Genomic DNA, 18719 nt, shown 5'->3' on the forward strand with positions numbered 1-18719 from the left:
TCTTGATATGCCTTTGTACTCTTTTTCTCTTTTTTGAGATAGTCTCAGTATGTCGCTCTCCATAGAGTGTTATGGCGTCACAGCTCACAGCAACCTCAAACTCTTGGGCTTAAGCAATTCCCTTGCTTCAGCCCCCCCATGTAGCTGGGACTACAGGTGCCTACCACAATGCCCAGCTATTTTTTTTTTTTTTTTTTTTTTTTTTGTAGTTGTTGTTTGGCAGGCCTGGGCTGGATTTGAACCTGCCAGCTCCGGTATATGTGACTGTTGCCCTAGCCACTGAACTACAGGCGCTGAGCCAGCAGCTAGTTTTTCTATTTTTAGTAGAGATAGGGTTTTGCTCTTCCTCAGGCTGTTCTTGAATTCCTGAGCGCCAGCAGCTAGTTTTTCTATTTTTAGTAGAGATAGGGTTTTGCTCTTCCTCAGGCTGTTCTTGAATTCCTGAGTGCTCACACATTCCACGTGCGTTGGCCTCCCAAAGTGCTGGGATTACAGGATTGAGCCATTGCTCTTGGCCTCAGCTTGTTTTTTAATGCTAAGCTAATCCTTTGTTGGTAACTGGTTTGCAGATGTTTTCTTCCAATCTGTAGCTTGTCTTTTCATCCTCTTCACAAGGGTCTTTGCATAGGACAAAAGTTAATTTAGTTGAGTTGAATTTAAGTTTCTTCTTTTATGGATCATACTTTTTGTTACACATACCAAGTTTAAGAATTCTTTGCCTTAGGGATCCCAAAGATTTTCTTCTACTGTTTTTCAAAAATGACTTATTGTTTTACATTTACAGGTAAGTCTGTGATTGAAGTTAATTTTTATATAAGTTCTGAGACTTAGGTAGAGGCTCTTTTCTTTTTTTGCTTGTTCTTAATTTACAGATATCTACTTGCTCCAGCACCTTTTGTGAATAGGCTATCCTTTCTCCATTAAGTTGCCTTTGCAGTTTTGTCAAAAATAAATTATTCATATTTGTATAGGTCTATTTCTGTGTTATTTATTATGTTCTATTGCTTTGCATGTCTGTCCATCTACAAATAGCATACACTTTTGGTTACTGTAGCTATTATGTTTTGAAATGGAGAAAACTAATTCTTCTCATTTTATTATTCTTTTCCATAATTATTTTACCTATTCTACTTCCTTTGGCTTTCATGTAAATTTTAGAATAATTTTGTTGACATCTACAAACAAAGGTTGCTGGGATTTTAATAGGAATTGCATATATAGCAATCTTTTTTTTCCTTCTCATTTCCTTTCCCCTACTATCACACTTTTGTGTTCATGTGGAATTTCAGTTTCAGACTGATAAGTATTGATATTTAATGCTTAAAAAATTGTTATCGGATCATTATATTTTAATTAAGTACATTTTTTAGAATATTGCCAATCTGTTGTAATTATGAGACTAGCTGTTTCTCCAAGTTTCCCACCGTCAGCCACACCATGTGGGTCATCCTGTGATCATATTCTAGCAGCAATATATTTTTAGAGAATCATTTCAGATATAAAAGTCATTAGAGCTTGACAATTGAAAGAATCCAAGCATTAATTTTTATCTTTGCTGCCTATTAGAATCATTTTGGAAGCTTTTAAATATTACCAATGCCCAGGCCCCAGTCTAGAATTTCTTTCTTTCTTTTTTAGAATTTGTAGACATTTTTCGAAATCGTCTGATATTTTCTTTTTACTATTTATTTATTTATTTATTTATTTTGGGGACAGAGTCTCACTTTGTTGCCCCTAGTAGAGTGCGCTGGCGTTATAGCTCACAGCAACCTCTAAGTCTTGGGCTCAAGAAATTCTCTTGCCTCAGCCTCCCAAGTAGCTGGGACTACAGATGCCCGCCACAACACCCAGCTATATTTTTTAGTGACAAAGTCTTGCTCTGGCTCAGGCTGGTCTTGAACCTGTGAGCTCAGACAGTCCACCTGCCTCGGCCTCCCAGAGTGCTAGGATTACAGGTGTGAGCCACTGCGCCTGGCTTCATCTGATATTTTAAAACTGTACATCAGGATTCTGATGGGTAGCCAGTGTTGAGGACCACTAGTTCAAGTTGTAGAGAAGAGAAAATAATTGAAACTAAGTACTAGGCTGCCACTTAGGCTACCAGTAGATGGAGGTGGTGTGCTTTGAACAGTGTCTGTTCTGTGGTAGGTATTCAACTAATTTTTTAATTAAATGCAAATTGATGATCTTGAACTCAAGCTAAAATCAATTTTTCAATTAATTTTTGATTGTTTTAAATCTGGATGAATTGATCCCAGTTCAAGATATTAATAAAAACGCAACCAAAATAACGTCCATCACAGGGAAGTTATATCAGAATGATATCTCTTGATATAATTTGAGGAAAAGAATGATACAAACCACCTGAGATGTACCATGATGTTATGAAGCAGGATGCCAGTAGACATAATTTGACTTAATTATAGTAGGTTATACAAATTAATAGTATTTCTATTGATTGGCATAGCCATAGGTTTTGCGTCCTAATATCTGGTACTTAGGTAGGTCTTCAGTCTACCAGAAAGTTTAATATTTTCCACACTTTTTTATTAATGAAGAAATGAAAGGTAGCTTTTCTTTCAGCTCCACTCCTCCTGCCTCTACCTATACTCTACATGTACACTTTTTGCCATTTCTCTGTTCTCACTGCTGCTACTGATTTTAGTCTGGACTCTTGTTTCCAAATGATAAGAACTTAAGCTATCTTGAACAGTAGCTGGGACGTTTGAGTATCTACAGATGGGAAAGATGCTGAGAACACTCAGAATTATAGGAAGGTCTATAGGAACCAGGACCTCCGGGACTATAGTACAGGGATATAACCCCATTAGAACCCATCTTATCTCTGCTTGGCTTTATTCTTTTTTACCAAAAGGTCCAAGAAAATGGCTATCTGTAACTCCAGCCTCACATCTTCTGGTACCATACCCCAAAAGATAAGCCCTTTTGGAAGTTGATTTGGATCATTCAGTATGCTCAGAAAAAGGAGGATATTATGATTTGTCTGATTTGGAACTTATTTTGGTCCCCATGGCCAGAAGAGAATAGGGATATACTAAAGAATAGGTAAGGGAAAGCCTGCCTTGGGACTAAATAATTAACTTGTCCTCTACAAAGCTCCATTGCTCCAGCCTTCTGACAATTTCCTACTTCAGTCCATCCACTTAATATTCTCGTGTTCTGCTTTCTAAACCATAGCTTCTGTTACCATTACCCAGTTATCTAACCTTTAGTGGCTCCCCATTGCCTTTATATATTAATTTCTAAACTTCTGGGTTTTGGTGCACTCTAATCTGACTCCACCTGCTTTCTCAGTCATATCTTTATTAAACTGTTCAATATTAAACTGAACTAGTTGGACCTCTAGGTTGTGATAATCCTTATATATTCACCACTGAATCAGCCAAACCTTAAGTGAAAAGTTTGCGGTGACACTCTTCATATTGTTCGATGTGTCTTCAGAATCTCTGAAGGCTAACAACTGAAGCATTGTAGCTGCTCCTTAGGTACTGGCATCTTGGTATCATTCTTGGCAGAAGGTAGCAGTTTAGACTTTTCTCACTAGTATAGTGAAACAGAGTCTGCTTCTTTAGTCACCTATGACAACTAATCAGAGGGAAACATGGCTTGCCAGTTGAGCAGCTTTTGCTCTGCAAGTTATCTCACTGAGCTTTCAGGACATATTAGTCAGTGGCTTCTCTATGCTTCAGTCTCCTTTTCTATAAATAGAGAGGAAAGAGAACTGTAATACTTCTGACCACCTCATTGCCTTTGAAAGTAGATTATGATAGCAAGTGAAGTAATACAGGCATGTCTTGGAAATAGTGAGGGCTGAGATGGAGGAGAGGGACCTGGGGAGAGCTGGTAGGTGGAGCAGTCAGAACACATACTATTTGTTCATTAAGTGTGCTGTCTTCTATGGGTGCAGTTCATGGTTTCTCCAGTTACAGTAGTAACATCAAAGATCACTGATTACAGAACACCATGACCATGACAGATAAAATAATAATGACAAAGTTTGAAATATTGTGAGAATTCTCAAATTGTCACAGAAAGAAACAAAGTGAGTGCACCCTATAAGAAAAATGGCACTGATAGGCTTGCTTGATGTGGGATTGCCACAATACTTCAATTTGTACAAAAATGCAGTATCTGCCAAGTGCAATAAATTGAGATATGTCTGTGAAAATGCTCTGAAAGGTTAAAGGGTACTGTATAAATTTAAAGCATATTATTGTGCTTGAGCTGATACATATAATAATAGCTACTGTGTTTTCTTGGATGCTAGAATGGAGAACCCAGATTCAGAGGCAATTAAGTTTTGAAAATTTATGGAAAAGTACAAAGTAGTATATAATTTCAGTGTATTATTATTATGAAAGGGCTATCCAGCTAAAGAGGGTCTTCAAAGATAAAATAATACATTTATTTAACACCGTTTATTTAGTGCTTCTTATGGACACAGTTTTGTACCATTGTTGTATAATAAACCAAGCTTGGCTGTAAGGCACTATGAAATTATGTAAGATTTCATCACAGAACTGATTAATTACATTTTTCTGTTTATTTACTGTTATGATGATTTTAATTTTAGGGACAGGGTCTTGCTGTGCTGCCCAGGCTGTGCTCAAACTCCTGAGCCCAAGCAATCCTCTTATCTTAGCCTCCCAGGTAGCTGGAACTACAGTCACATGTCACCACACCCGGTTTATTATTTTACAAAAATTTAATTTTATTTTTCCTATACAGAACTGGATATTTAAAAGTTAGATTCTAGTTACTGATATAGATTTAGAGTGACATAGAATTTTTTTTTTTTTAGAGACAGAGTCTCACTTTATGGCCCTTGGCAGAGTGCCGTGGCCTCACACAGCTCACAGCAATCTCCAGCTCCTGGGCTTAAGCGATTCTCTTGCCTCAGCCTCCCGAGTAGCTGGGACTACAGGTGCCCGCCATAGCACCTGGCTATTTTTTTGTTGCAGTTTGGCCGGGGCTGGGTTTGAACCCGCCACCCGCGGCATATGGGGCCGGCACCCTACTCACTGAGCCACAGGCGCCACCCGACATAGAATTTTTAATAGTAGCTTTTCTGACATTTAATGTTTGCAAAGGTTATACATACATGTGTATATATATTTTTTTTTCTTTTTTTTACATTTTTTTTGTAGAGTTGAGGTCTTTTAGGTTGCCTATACTAGTTTCCTAACCTTCAGTGATCCTCTATCTCAGCTTCCCAAAGTGGTAGTATCACAGGCCTTAGCCACAGCATCTGGCCTGGTACCTTTTTTGAAAACTTATTTCAGTGAATTAAGAAATACTCAAAATAGGGCGGCACCTGTGGCTCAGTGAGCAGGGCGCCGGTCCCATATGCCGGAGATGGCAGGTTCAAACCTAGCCCCGGCCAAAAACCAAAAAAAAAAAAAAAAAAAAGAAATACTCAAAATAATGATTTGTAGTTAAGAAGCTATCTTTTTTCTAGTTATCTACTAAATTAAATTCATTACTCTTTTTATCATCTTTATAGTCTATTGCATCTGCAGACATGGATTTCAACCAGCTGGAGGCATTCTTGACTGCTCAAACTAAAAAGCAAGGTGGAATCACATCTGACCAAGCTGCTGTCATTTCCAAATTCTGGAAGAGCCACAAGACAAAAATCCGAGAAAGCCTCATGAACCAGAGCCGCTGGAACAGTGAGCTTCGGGGCCTGAGCTGGAGAGTTGATGGCAAGTCTCAGTCAAGGCACTCAGCTCAAATTCACACCCCTGTTGCCATAATAGAGCTGGAATTAGGAAAAATTGGGCAGGTAAGTTTAATCAATTTCCATTTGTAAACTATATTTTTCTTTACATATTAGCCTATATATTCAGATTGACTTTTATATAAAAATCTTCTTTGCAGGGATAATAGGAGAAAACACTGTTTCTTAGAATCCTTTTTTAGAGGTAGAATCATCTGAAAATTTTAATACTCCATGTTGTGGACAGTCTGGAAACCAGCCTCAGTGTTCAGAGGACAGAATGAATGGGTCAGTATGGTGGTTTCACTGAGGTTGGTCATTATAGCATTTTGGTTATATCTCAGAATCTTTGGAATTTGGTTAGACTCTCCAAGACAATAATAAAGATACTAAATAAAAACCAACAATAGAGATTAAACAACACTGAACGAAACTATCTCACTCAGTTATTTTTATAGTCATTCAGATACGGGAGGCAATTTATCTTAATTATATTAATGCATTGTTACTAAAGATTAGTGTCCTTGAGCTTGCAAATAATGCTCAATTTGATCTTGATATTTTACAGAACAGTGCTGCTTTTCCTTACAGTTTCCATACTTATTTTAGCAATTTGGCATCTTCATGATTTTTCTTGAAGTCATTGAGTTTGTGCCCCAAATGACTGCCAGATCAGATTTTTAATGACCTGCCTTTATCTCTTGGGAAAAAATTCCTGATAGGCTCGGCACCTGTGGCTCAAGTGGCTAAGGCGCAAGCCACATACACCTGAGCTGGCAGGTTTGAATCCAGCCTGGGCCCGCCAAACAACAATGATGGCTGCAATGAAAAAATAGCCAGGCATTGTGGCAGGTGACCGTAGTCCCAGCTACTTGGAAGGCGAGGCAGGAGAATTGCTTGAGCCCAGGAGTTGGAGGTTGCTGTGAGCAGTGGTGCCACAGCACTCTACCCAGGGCGACAGCCTGAGGCTCTGTCTGAAAAAAAAAAAAAATCCCTAATAATTAGGAAGAGAAAACTCAGATCACTGAATTAGCTAATCATATTTGTTTTCTTTTTTTTTGTAGAGACAGAGTCTCACTTTCTGGCCCTCGGTAGAGTGCCATGGCCTCACACAGCTCACAGCAACCTCCAACTCCTGGGCTTAAGCGATTCTCTTGCCTCAGCCTCCTCAGTAGCTGGGACTACAGGCACCCGCCACAATGCCCGGCTATTTTTTGGTTGCAGTTTGGCCGGGGTCGGGTTTGAACTCGCCACCCTCAGTATATGGGGCCGGCGCCTTACCGACTGAGCCACAGGCGCCGCCCATCATATTTGTTTTCAAATAAATAATCAAATAAATGCTTCTACATGTTATATCCTATAATAGAAATTTATTTCTTTTTAATGATGAGAGTATTTTTTAACTGGCAAGTTTCCTCATATATTTCCTTTTTTAGTTTCTTTAGGATTTTCAGTATTTGAAGTTCCATATAAGCTTCACTTATAAAGAATAAAAGTGTAAAAGATAGTTCATTAATTTAAGTACAGTGCCAGTAGCTCAGTGAGTAGGGCGTCAGCTATATACACTGAGGCTGGCAGTTCAAACCTGACCTGGGCCAGCTAAAACAACAGTGGCAACAACAACAAAAAAATAGCCAGGCATTGTGGCGGGTGCCTGTAGTCCCAGCTACTTGGGAGACTAAAGCAAGAGAATCGCTTAAGCCCAAGAGTTTAAGGTTGCTGTGAACTGTGATGCCACAGCACTCTACCCAGGGTGACAGCTTGAGACTCTGTCTCAAAAAAAAAAAAAGCGAAAAACCTTTAAGAAAGTAAATTTGGAGTACCTTTTATTCAATGATTGTAAAATAGTGCTCCTTGTACTTATTGATTGATTTGTCTGATCCTAAAGTTTATTTTCTTGACAGTTATGTTATGTGGCACATACACATATACCGAAAATCTGATGGATTAAAAAGTTGCAAAAGTATACTTAGATATCTAAGTTTCACTGGTTGTTTCTATAGGCTATTCATTGTTTTTTTTTCTGGCAGTAGTGATTATTTAATTTTGTCTTTAATTATTTAACATTTGGGCAGAAATATGAAAACATACCTATATCTATTTTAAGACTTCTAGAAAGTTATTATAGTATTCCTTCAACCTGACTTTTTCCTATTATTTCTTGAACTGGGTTTTATAATGCGCGTTTTTATTTTCTTGTGTTACAATTAATATATTTAGGGAACAGAGGGCTGTTCTTAACCTTGTTTAGAGCAAAATGACAAGATATTTTTTGTTTTTATTTTTTTTTCCCTTTTTGTAGAGACAGGGTCTCACTTTATCGCCCTCGGTAGAGTGCTGTGGCGTTACAGCTCACAGCAACTCCTGGGCTTAGGCAATTATCTTGCCTCAGCCTCCCAAGTAGCTGGAACCACAGGCTCTCAGCACGACGTCTGGCTATTTTTTTTTGTTGCAGTTTGGCTGGGACTGGGTTTGAACCCGCCACCCTTGGTATATGGGGCTGGCACCCTACCCACTAGGCCACAGGCACTGCCTAAGATTTTTTTTAAAGGCCACATGTTTTAGGCTTGCTAGCCATACAGGTTTTGTCGCAAGTACCCAACTTTGTTGTTGTAGCTCAAAAGTAGCTGGAGACAATACGTAAACAAATAGGCATAGCTATGTGCTTAGAAGATTTACCTATCTCCATAGAATCAATAGGTCTTAGAAGACACAGTGTCCTTAAGCAATCTTCTAATTTACATAGGTGAATTATGAGCTGGTATGTCCCTATTTTCTAGAGAAGCTAGTGGAGACAGATAAGTGATTTGCTTTAGACATTAATAAATAGTGAAGTGAGAACTAAACTGAGGATTGGTAGATGGATTTTTTTTTTCCCAAAAACCATTGGCACCAATACTGAAGAACTTTTGTTAGCTTCTCACAATATTCTATGTTAAGGAAATGTGATAGCTATGCAATATGATAATCAGAAGCATTGATAGGAATACCATTCAGCAATAAAAAGGAAATAATTTTTGACATAAAATATGTGGATCTCAAAATCATTTGGTGAGTTAAAAAATTCAGACAAAAAGAGCACATAATATATGTTTTTATTTATATAAAATTCTAGAAAATGCAAAATAATAAGCATTTTACCTGGGTAAGAAAGGTGGGAAGGAAAAAGGAGTTAGATTACAGAGAGGTGCATGGAGACACTTTAGGGTGATAAAGACGTTTTGCTTATTGTTGTGATGGTTTCACAAGGTATTATATTTATGTCAAAACTTAAAAAATTGGGCTCGGCACCTGTGGCTCAAGCGGCTAAGGCGCCAGCCACATACACCTGACCTGGAGGGTTCGAATCCAGCCTGGGCCTGCCAAACAACAATGATGGCTGCAACCAAAAAAATAGCCAGGTGTTGCGGCGGGCGCCTGTAGTCCCAGCTACTTGGGAGGCTAAGGCAGGAGAATCACTTCAGCCCAGGAGTTGGAGGTTGCTGTGAGCTCTGATGCCACAGCACTCTACCCAGGGCAACAGCTTGAGGCTCTGTCTCAAAAATAAATAAATAAAATAAAAATAATAAAACTTACAAAATTGTACCTTTTAATATGTGCAATATTTTCTGCATTTCTTATATTTCAAAGTAGTGAAAACTGGTTGTTATAAAAATGATTGAAATTGCACTTTAACCTATAACAAAATCCTTTGTGATACAAATATATTCTTAAATCCAGAAAAGTCATGAAGGAGTTTGAGTCCAGCCTGGACAACATAGTGAGACCTCCACCCCTACAAAAAATTTAAAAAATTAGCTAGGCGTAGTGGTGCATACCTGTAGTTCTAAGCTACTAGGGAGGCTGAGCCAGGAGGATCACTTGAGCCCAAGTGTCCGTCTGCCCTGAGCTTTGATCATGATGCTGCACTCTAGTCCAGGCAAAAGAGTGAGACTGTCTCTAAAAAAATTTAAAATTAAGGGTGGTGCCTGTGGCTCAAAGGAGTAGGGTGCTGGCGCCATATGCCAGAGGTGGTGAGTTCAAACCCAGCCCCGGCCAAAAAAAAAAAAAAACTACCCCAAAAAAATTAAAGTTAATATAATAAAAAAAGATGGAATAACTATCTTTACTCAGGACAGTGAGGAAGCCAGGTCTTGGTAGGAAACATTTGCACTTGATTTTTCTCACAACTTCAACTTTCTAATCCAGAGTGGAGAGCTGGGAAATAAGAACAACTAAAACAATGAACGTACCCTTGCATTTAACACTTGTATGTGACTTCTGGCAGTGGTTTAGTATAGTTCCTGATGATTGGCATTTCTGTCTCACCACTTCTTACATGGTGGTTTTCCATTTTTTCAAATCACAGGCAGTAAGAAGTAGCAAGAAGTAAATTGGCAGAAAAACCATCAGAAGCAAAAGCAAGACTTATATAGAGTAGTGGTTCACAGCATCACTATATGTTACCCTCACTTGAGGAGCTTAAAAATATTGCAGATGCTCAGACTCTCCCTCAAAGTGAGGGGCTTCTGCTTCAGTTGGAGTGAGGGAAGGCTTTTCTGAGTAGATGAGCTGAGCTTGAATGACAAGAAAGAGAAAGCCTCAGGAGATCTAGGGGCACAAAATACAGGCAGAGGGAACAGCCAAGGCAAGAAGTTAATCTTGGAAAGAAATTTAAATTTTATTCTAAGTATAATGGGAAACCATTAGAGGATTTCAAACAATGGAACGATGTGATACATGTTCTAACAGGATCACTTTGATTTACCTGTAGGGAATGGATGATAATATTCTCAAGAGTGAAGCCAGAATACTGAGATCCAGAAAAAAATCACTAAGGTTGGGATTTTGGGTTGGTTTTTTTTTTTTTTCTTGTACATTAAAAACAATTCTCTTTTGTTTCTAAATGGGTATGTGATGGTAATTAGCTAAAATGGGATCTCAAGGCAAAAAAGAAATTTTAAAAAACTTGATCCTTCATGCTGTTAAGATTAGGTATGCAGAAATGAATGGAACCAATACTTATAGTCTACTTCCAAAAAATAATAGAAATGAGTTTACATTAATTTCTGATAATTTCTATTTCACATTTCCATTTTTGTTTTTCATTTGTGACAGTTCCCTTTTCTTAAAAAAATTTTTTATTGTGTTCCAGAATTTGTTTGCCAAAGCCAAGGATGACAATAGAAGTCAGTATTGTTGGGAGTAGTGTAACTAGGAGACTAGTTGGGGGGCTGGTACTGTGGTCCAGGTGAAATACTAATTACAAGGAAGATGGAGATAATTTTAACTGTCAAAGTGAAGGCAAGTGAGCAGATAGAGGATATATATATGAATATAGATTAGTTGCTTTGAGATAACTTGGAAGGGATGTAGGGAATGAGAGAAAGTGAGGAATTGGGAATAATTCCTTATTTTTTTCTTGCATGAATATGTTAGTATAAATTGGTAATCCTATAGACTGAGTTCTGAAAAAAATTTGGTAGTTATTGCTAAACCACCAAATTGCTAATTTGACCTTATAATATTCACCTTAAATTTTTTGATAGCTATAATTAGCCCCTCCACTTGGGGAAAAAATAAAGGAAAAGAATTTATTTAGCATTTGGCAGTTTAAAAACTGCTGTTTGTGCTGAAGCAATTTTACTTTTAAACTCCATATTTATAAAGACATGCATTTGAAATTACTGAACTTAAATTTTTCCTTAAAGGCTTAAAAACTCATTGTTTCTTATGATGTGTCCTTCCTATATGTATATTATACTTCAATAAAAAGATTTAAAGAGGGGAGAGAGAGATGAATGTCATTGCAAACTCACTGACCCTTTGAGAACAAGGCATTGATTGGCACTTCAGACTCTGGCTAGTAGCCTGTTGACATGCAGCCCCTGGTGTCGGACTTCTTTCAGCCATTCAGACTGTCTGTTTCTATTCTTGTGGACAGATGGGGTGCTTGAGAGGGTGCCAGGAAACCAAGCCTTAAGAGGACTTGGAAGCAATTCTTGGATGTTAAGTTCCTTGTCCTAATCGGGGTAACAGTGTATCCTGCCCAGCAATGTTGAACTGCTTATGTTTGTCTAATTTGTGTGTACTAGCTGGTTGGCAATGGGCTTCATTCCACGTATGCCGTGGCTCTACTGCCAAGATAAATGTAGAAGGCCTCTCTGGCTCAAGCCCATTCTTAGTACTTTTTTAAAAAATTGTGGCAAAATACACATAATGTAAAATTTACCATTTTAACCATTTTTATGTGTGTACTATAGTGGTATTAAGTAATCTTCTATCTATTTATAGAACTTTTTCATTATCCCAAACAGAAATTCAACAATCATTAAATAGTAACTCCCCTTTGCCACCTCTTTCCAGCCCCCGGTAACTTCTGTTCTGCTTTCTGTCTCTCTTTGCATTTTTCTGTTCTAGGTACCTCATAAAAATAGAAGCATACAATATTTGTCCTTTGTGTCTGGTTATTTATTTATTTTTGGAGACAGAGTCTTACTTTGTTGCTCAGGGTAGGGTGCTGTAGCATCAGCCTAGCTCACAGCAACCTTAAATTCCTGGGTTTAAGCAATCCTCCTGCCTCAGCCTCCTGAGTAGCTGGGATGACAGGCACCTGCCACAACACCTGGCTAATATTTCTTTTTTTTTTGTAGAGACAGAGTCTCACTGTACCACCCTCGGGTAGAGTGCCGTGGCATCACACGGCTCACAGCAACCTCTAACTCTTGGGCTTACGCGATTCTCTTGCCTCAGCCTCCCGAGCAGCTGGGACTACAGGCGCCTGCCACAGCGCCCGGCTATTTTTTTGTTGCAGTTTGGCCGGGGCTGGGTTTGAATCCGCCACCCTCGGCATATGGGGCCGGCGCCCTACTCACTGAGCCACAGGCACTGCCTAATTTTTCTATTCTTAGTAGAGACCTGGTCTTGTTCTTGCTCAGGATGGTCTTGAACTCCTGAGCTTAAGGGATCCTCCTGCCTTGGCCTCCCAGAGTGCTGGGATTACAGGCAGGTACTCTGTAACCCAGCCTATGTCTGGTCTGTTACTTAATGTAGTGACTTCAAGGTTCATTCTTATTGTAGCATGTATTAGAATTTCATTCCTTTTTTTCTTCTTTATTTGTTTATTTATTTATTTAGAGACAGAGTCTCACTGTGTTGCTCTTGGTATAGTGCTGTGGAGTCACAGCTCACAGCAACTTCAAACTCTTTGGGTTTAAGCGACTCTCTTGCCTCAGCCTCCAAAGTAGCTGGGACCATAAGCGCCTGCCACAACACCTGGCTATTTTTTGGTTGGAGTTGTCATTGATGTTTAGCTGGCCCAGGCCAGGTTCGAATCCACCACCTTTGGTGCATGTGGTCTGTGCCTTTACCACTGTGCTATGGGCACTGCCCTATTTCATTCTTTTTTTTTCTCTTTTTTTTTTTTTATTGTTGGGGATTCATTGAGGGTACAATAAGCCAGTTACACTGATTGCAATTGTTAGGTAAAGTCCCTCTTGCAATCATGTCTTGCCCCCACAAAGTGTGACACACACCAAGGCCCCACCCACCTCCCTCCATCCCTCTTTCTGCTTCCCCCCCATAACCTTAATTGTCATTAATTGTCCTCATATCAAGATTGAGTACATAGGATTATTTCATTCTTTTTTAAGACTGAATAATATTCTGTTGTATGAATATACTATATTTTGTTCATTCATTTATCTGTTGATGGATAGTTTCCACCTTTGCCTGTTGTGAATGATGCTGCAAAGAAGGTGGGAGTATAAATATTTATTTGAGTCTCTACTTTTAATTATGTTGGATATGTATCTACAAGTGGGCTTGGTGGTCATATGATTATTCTATGTTTAACTTTTTAAAGAACTGCCAAATTGTTTTCCACAGAGGTGGTATCATTTTATCTTCTCTCTAGCAGTGCCTGAAGCTTTTAGTATCTATACATCCTCACTAACACTAGTTATTTTCTGTTTTGTTTTTTTTTTTAAATAATTGCCATCCTAGAGGATATAAAGTGGTATGTCATAGCAGTTTGAGTTGAATTCCTTAATGAATAGTTATAATGAGTATGTTTTATCAGCTTATTGGCCATTTTTATATTTTCTTTAGAAAAATGTCTATTCAAGTCTTTTGCCTATTCTTTAATCACATTTTTTTTTGGTTGATGTTGAGTTGTAGTGAGTTGTGTTTTACTCACCAGACAGGGTTCTTCTATGTCCAAAAGTTCTTAATTTTGATGTTTTCCAGTTTATTTTTCTTTCTGTTGCCTATGCTTTTGGTATTATATCCAAGAAATCATTGCCAAATTTAAGTCATGAAACTTTTCCTCTGTGTTTTATAGTTTTAGCTCTTAGGTTTAGGTCTTTGACTCATTTTGAGTTAATTTTTCTATATGCTGTGCAAGGCCATTGTTGTTTTTTCTTTTCTTCTTTTTTCTTTTTTTAGAGACAGAGTCTCACTTAATCGCCCTTAGTAGAGTGCTGTGGCGTCACAGCTCACAGCAACCTCCAGCTCTTGGGCTTAGGCGATTCTCTTACTTCAGCCTCCCATGTAGTTGGGACTACGGGCGCCTGCCACAACACCCAACTATTTTTTGTTGCAGTTTGGCCGGTGCTGGGTTTGAATCTGCCACCCTCGGTATATGGGGCTGGCACCCTACTCACTGAGCCACAGGCACCGCCCTGCAAGGCCATTATTAACATTTTGTATGAATTTTTAAAAAATCAGTTATGATTCTGTGGAAACAAAGTGGAACTTCTGGCCTGGAAGCTGATAAGTTTCCAGCTTATCATGTTTTTAAACTTTCTAGATAACTTGGTGTACAATTAATTAAAGAGAGCTCAGTACTATCACCCAAGATGCAGGTGGCAATAGTGAATGGTAGTCACTAGGAACCTGCTCAGATTAACTGATGTATAAGCTGAATTTCTGCTGCTTCCTTTTTTTTTCTTTTTTAAAGACAATTTCACTGTATCACCCTCAGTACAGTGCTGTGGCATCACAGCAACCTCAAACTCTTGGCTTAAGCAATTCTCTTGCCTCAGCCTCCCAAGTAGTTGGGACTACAGGCACCTATAACAACACCCAGCTATTTTTTTGTTGTAATTGTCATTGTTGTTTGGCAGGCCTGGGCTGGGTTCAGACCCTCCAGCTCTGGTGCACGTGGTTGGCCCCCTAGTTGCTGAGCTACAGGCGCCCAGCCAGCTGAATTTCTTCTTTATTAGCAGGATTATTAACCTAAGTAGATAAGAGGTTAACAACAGGCAGTGCCCATAGCTCAGTGGGTAGGGTGCTGGCTACATACACCCAGGCTGGTGGGTTTGAACCTATCCTGGGCCAGCTAAACAACAATGACAACTGCAACTAAAAGAATACCTGGGCATTGTGGCTGGGCCCCTGTAGTCCTAGCTACTTGGGAGGCTGAGGCAAGAGAATTGCTTGAGCCCAAGAGTTGTTTTTTTTTTTTTTTTGAGACAGACCCTCAAGTTGTCACCCCTGGGTAGAGTGCCATGGCATCACACCTCACAGCAATTTCCAACTCCTAGGCTCAAGCGATTCTCTTGCCTCTGCCTCCCAAGTAGCTGGGACTATAGGTGCCTGCCACAATGCCTGGCTATTTTTTGGTTGTAGCTGTCATTGTTGTTTGGCGGACTGGGCTGGATTCAAACCCGCCAGCTCAGGTATATGTGGCTGGCACCTTAGCCAATTGAGCCACAGGTGCTGAGCCATGAGCCCAAGAGTTTGAGGTTGCTATGACACCACGGCACTCTACCACGGGTGACATAGTGAGACTCTGTCTCGGAAAAAAAAAAAAAGTTAACAACAGAGGAAGGAAGTATCTGATTTTTTTTTTTTTTTTAAACAGAGTCTCACTTTCTTGCCCTGGTAGAGTGCCATGGCATCATTGCTCACAGCAATCTTTAACTTTTGGGCTCAAGCAGTTCTCTTGCCTCAGCCTTCCAAGAAGCTGGGACAACAGGTGCCCGCCACAATGTCCAGCTATTTTTAGAGATGAGGTCTTACTCTGGCTCAGTCTGGTCTCAAATCTGTGAGCTCAGGCAAGCCACCCGCCTTGCCTCCTAAGTGCTGGGAGTACATGCATGAGCCACTGCACCCAGCTCAGTATATCTGATTTTTAATAAGTCATCTAATAGTCTTGTGGATACAGTAGAAAAGTCTGAACTGAATTATGAATAAAGCTAACAAGTGCATACATAGTTAATTGAATGGTGACATCCAAACAGTATTGATCACAAAATGAATTTGATCTTTCATCCTGTGTTACCTGCCCCCTCTCACACATATGTACTTTCTTAGTCTAGGAAAAACAACCTAGTCTTGTAGGAATATCATTTAAGGATTCCATGATGCCTTATTTGTTTATATCATACCGTACAACCAAGCTGGAATGCATTTTCCATACATGCCATATTCTTTCCCATTGCTACATGGATTATTCTTTATCCATTGTAGAGAATTGAACATTATACTTACTACAACAGTCACCAATCTCATAACTCATCTGAGGACTTACTGAGAACAAGACATTCTCCTGGCAAGCCTGGAAATCTCTTGTGACTTGGAAGGCAAGCCACCAAGTAACTCAGTAATCCCAGAGGAGCAAAGTTCAGTCCTGTAATAGTAAGGCTAAGGTTAAACATTGAGCATTTTATGGCAGGTGAAGGATTAGTGGAGAAAAATTGCATGTAGTATTTAAGAGATCATTTCCCTTACCACCCTTGAATATCATTTCCTTAAGCATATACTCTCTTACCACCCTTGAAGATCATTTCCTTGAGTACATACTCTTTGGCACCTATAAGATCATTTCCCTGAGCACCCAGCCCCTGTTGTCTTTGCTTAGTAATCTTTCCACCCATTATGTATCTTCTCAATAAAAAGACTCTGCGAGAAATGCTCAGTGCTATTCTGCATCTATGGTTAGCTTCACCTCTTGCAGTGTGTACTGTCAATCCATGTCTCGAATGATCATTTATGCGGTCACAACAATCCATCTCTATTTTTACTTGATGGAATCCTTGCACTTCTTCAAAGCCCATGTTACTGAATACTTCTGTCATGAATTCCTAGGACATTTTGAGCCTTTCTTTCTTTAATACAATTAGATTTAGAAAACAAAAACCTATATTAGTGTCAAACTAACTTAATTTACTAAAAAAGGAGAATAATGGGTTACATACTTATGGACCCCAAATGTGATTTCTGGCTTCAGATATCTCTTAACTGTGTTGGGCTGTGTTCATGTTAAGATGGGGTCTAGTAGGCTCAGACTTATCTCTACAGGTATTTCTGTTTTCCCAGTATTTGTATATTGATTAAAGATAGAATCATCGTGGGGCAGCACCTGTGGCTCAGTGAGTAGGGTGCTGGCCCCATATACCAAGGGTGGGAGGTTCAAACCCGGCCCTGGCCAAACTGCAACAAAAAGATAGCCTGGCATTGTGGTGGGCACCTGTGGTCCTAGCTGCTCAGGAGGCTGAGGCAAGAGAATTGCCTAAGCTGGAGGTTGCTGTGAGCTATGACACCACACCATTCTACCAACTGCAACAAAGTGAGACTCTGTCTCTAATTTAAAAAAAAAAAAAAAAAAGAGTCATTGTCAATTTTTTTTTTTTTTTTGAGACAGACTGTCACTCTGTCACCTGGGATAGAGTACTATTCCATCATAGCTCACAGCAAACTCAAACTCCTGAGCTCAGGAGATCCTCTTGCCTCAGCCTCCTGAGTAGCTAGGAGTAGAGGCACCTGCCACAACACCCAGCTAGTTTTTCTGTTTTTAGTGGAGATGGGGTATTGTTCTTGCTCAGGTTGGTCTCAAACTCCTGAGCTCAGGCAGTTCACCTGCCTTGGTCTCCCTAATCCTCCTAGGATTATAGGCATGAGCCACCATGCCTGGTCAAAGGTAGAGTATTATTTTCCCTGCTCAGGTCATAGGGCTACTCATAGAGAAGTAATCGTTTGCTAGAATTAGGATAGTTTAAGTTTATTGGAATCAGGATAGTATTTGCCCAGTCTTTTGACCAAGGTAATAAGTGAGGAACAGTTCCCCAAAGTAATTAAGGCATTTCATTCTGGATGAATAAAATCAGTATGATATAATCATTTGCTACTTTGTAACTAACTAAATTCTACATTTTATTTATATTTCACCAATTTTTCTTTTTATTTTTTCGTGGAGACAGAGTCTCACTGTACCGCCCTCGGGTAGAGTGCCGTGGCATCATACGGCTCACAGCAACCTCTAACTCTTGGGCTTACATGATTCTCTTGCCTCAGCCTCCCGAGCAGCTGGGACTACAGGCGCCCGCCACAACGCCCGGCTATTTTCTGTTGCAGTTTGGCTGGGGCTGGGTCCGAACCCGCCACCCTCGGCATATGGGGCCGGCGCCCTACTCACTGAGCCACAGGCGCCGCCCTCACCAGTTTTTCTATTCATATTCCTTTTCTGTTCACAGGTCTAATCCAAAGTACCACTAAATTGCTAATTAAACTAACTAAACTGCATTTACTTGTCATGTTTCGCCAATCTCATCAGATATGTTTCTTTGTTTTTCATGAGCATGAGAATTGTTTTCTTCAGTTTTATTGTGGTACAGTTAACAAATAAAACTTGTACATATTTAAGGTATAAAACTTGATGTTTTGATATGTGTATGCATTGTAAAATGACTTTGATAGTCTTTTTTTTGAGACAGAGTCTCAAGCTGTCACCCTAGGTAGAGTGCTGTGGCATCACGGCTCACAGCAACCTCAAACCCTTAGACTTACATGATTCTCTTACCTCAGCCTCCCAAGTAGCTAGGACTACAAGTGCCTGCCACAACGCCCAGCTATTTTTTGGTTATAGTTGTCAGTGTTGTTTGGCAGGCCTGGGCTGAATTTGAACTCGCCAGCTCTGTATGTGTGACTGGCACCCTAACTGTTGAGCTATAGGCGCTGAGCCATCTATAGTCATTTTGAAGAAAGTAATTAGTTGAAA

General features: G+C 39.6%; 1 protein-coding gene across 3 annotated transcripts in view; it reads left to right on the forward strand.

Moving 5' to 3' along the window:
* COMMD1 (copper metabolism domain containing 1) overlaps positions 1–18719 on the forward strand; it is a 162654-nt gene that overhangs the window by 32668 nt on the left and 111267 nt on the right. For all 3 annotated transcript variants that reach the window (XM_053589869.1, XM_053589871.1, XM_053589870.1), the window contains exon 2: positions 5525–5806. In XM_053589869.1, the coding sequence (XP_053445844.1) occupies positions 5525–5806 (282 nt within the window). The remainder of the gene's footprint in view (positions 1–5524; positions 5807–18719) is intronic.

This window comes from Nycticebus coucang, chromosome 4, assembly GCF_027406575.1.
Source record: "Nycticebus coucang isolate mNycCou1 chromosome 4, mNycCou1.pri, whole genome shotgun sequence".
Lineage (NCBI taxonomy): Eukaryota > Metazoa > Chordata > Mammalia > Primates > Lorisidae > Nycticebus > Nycticebus coucang.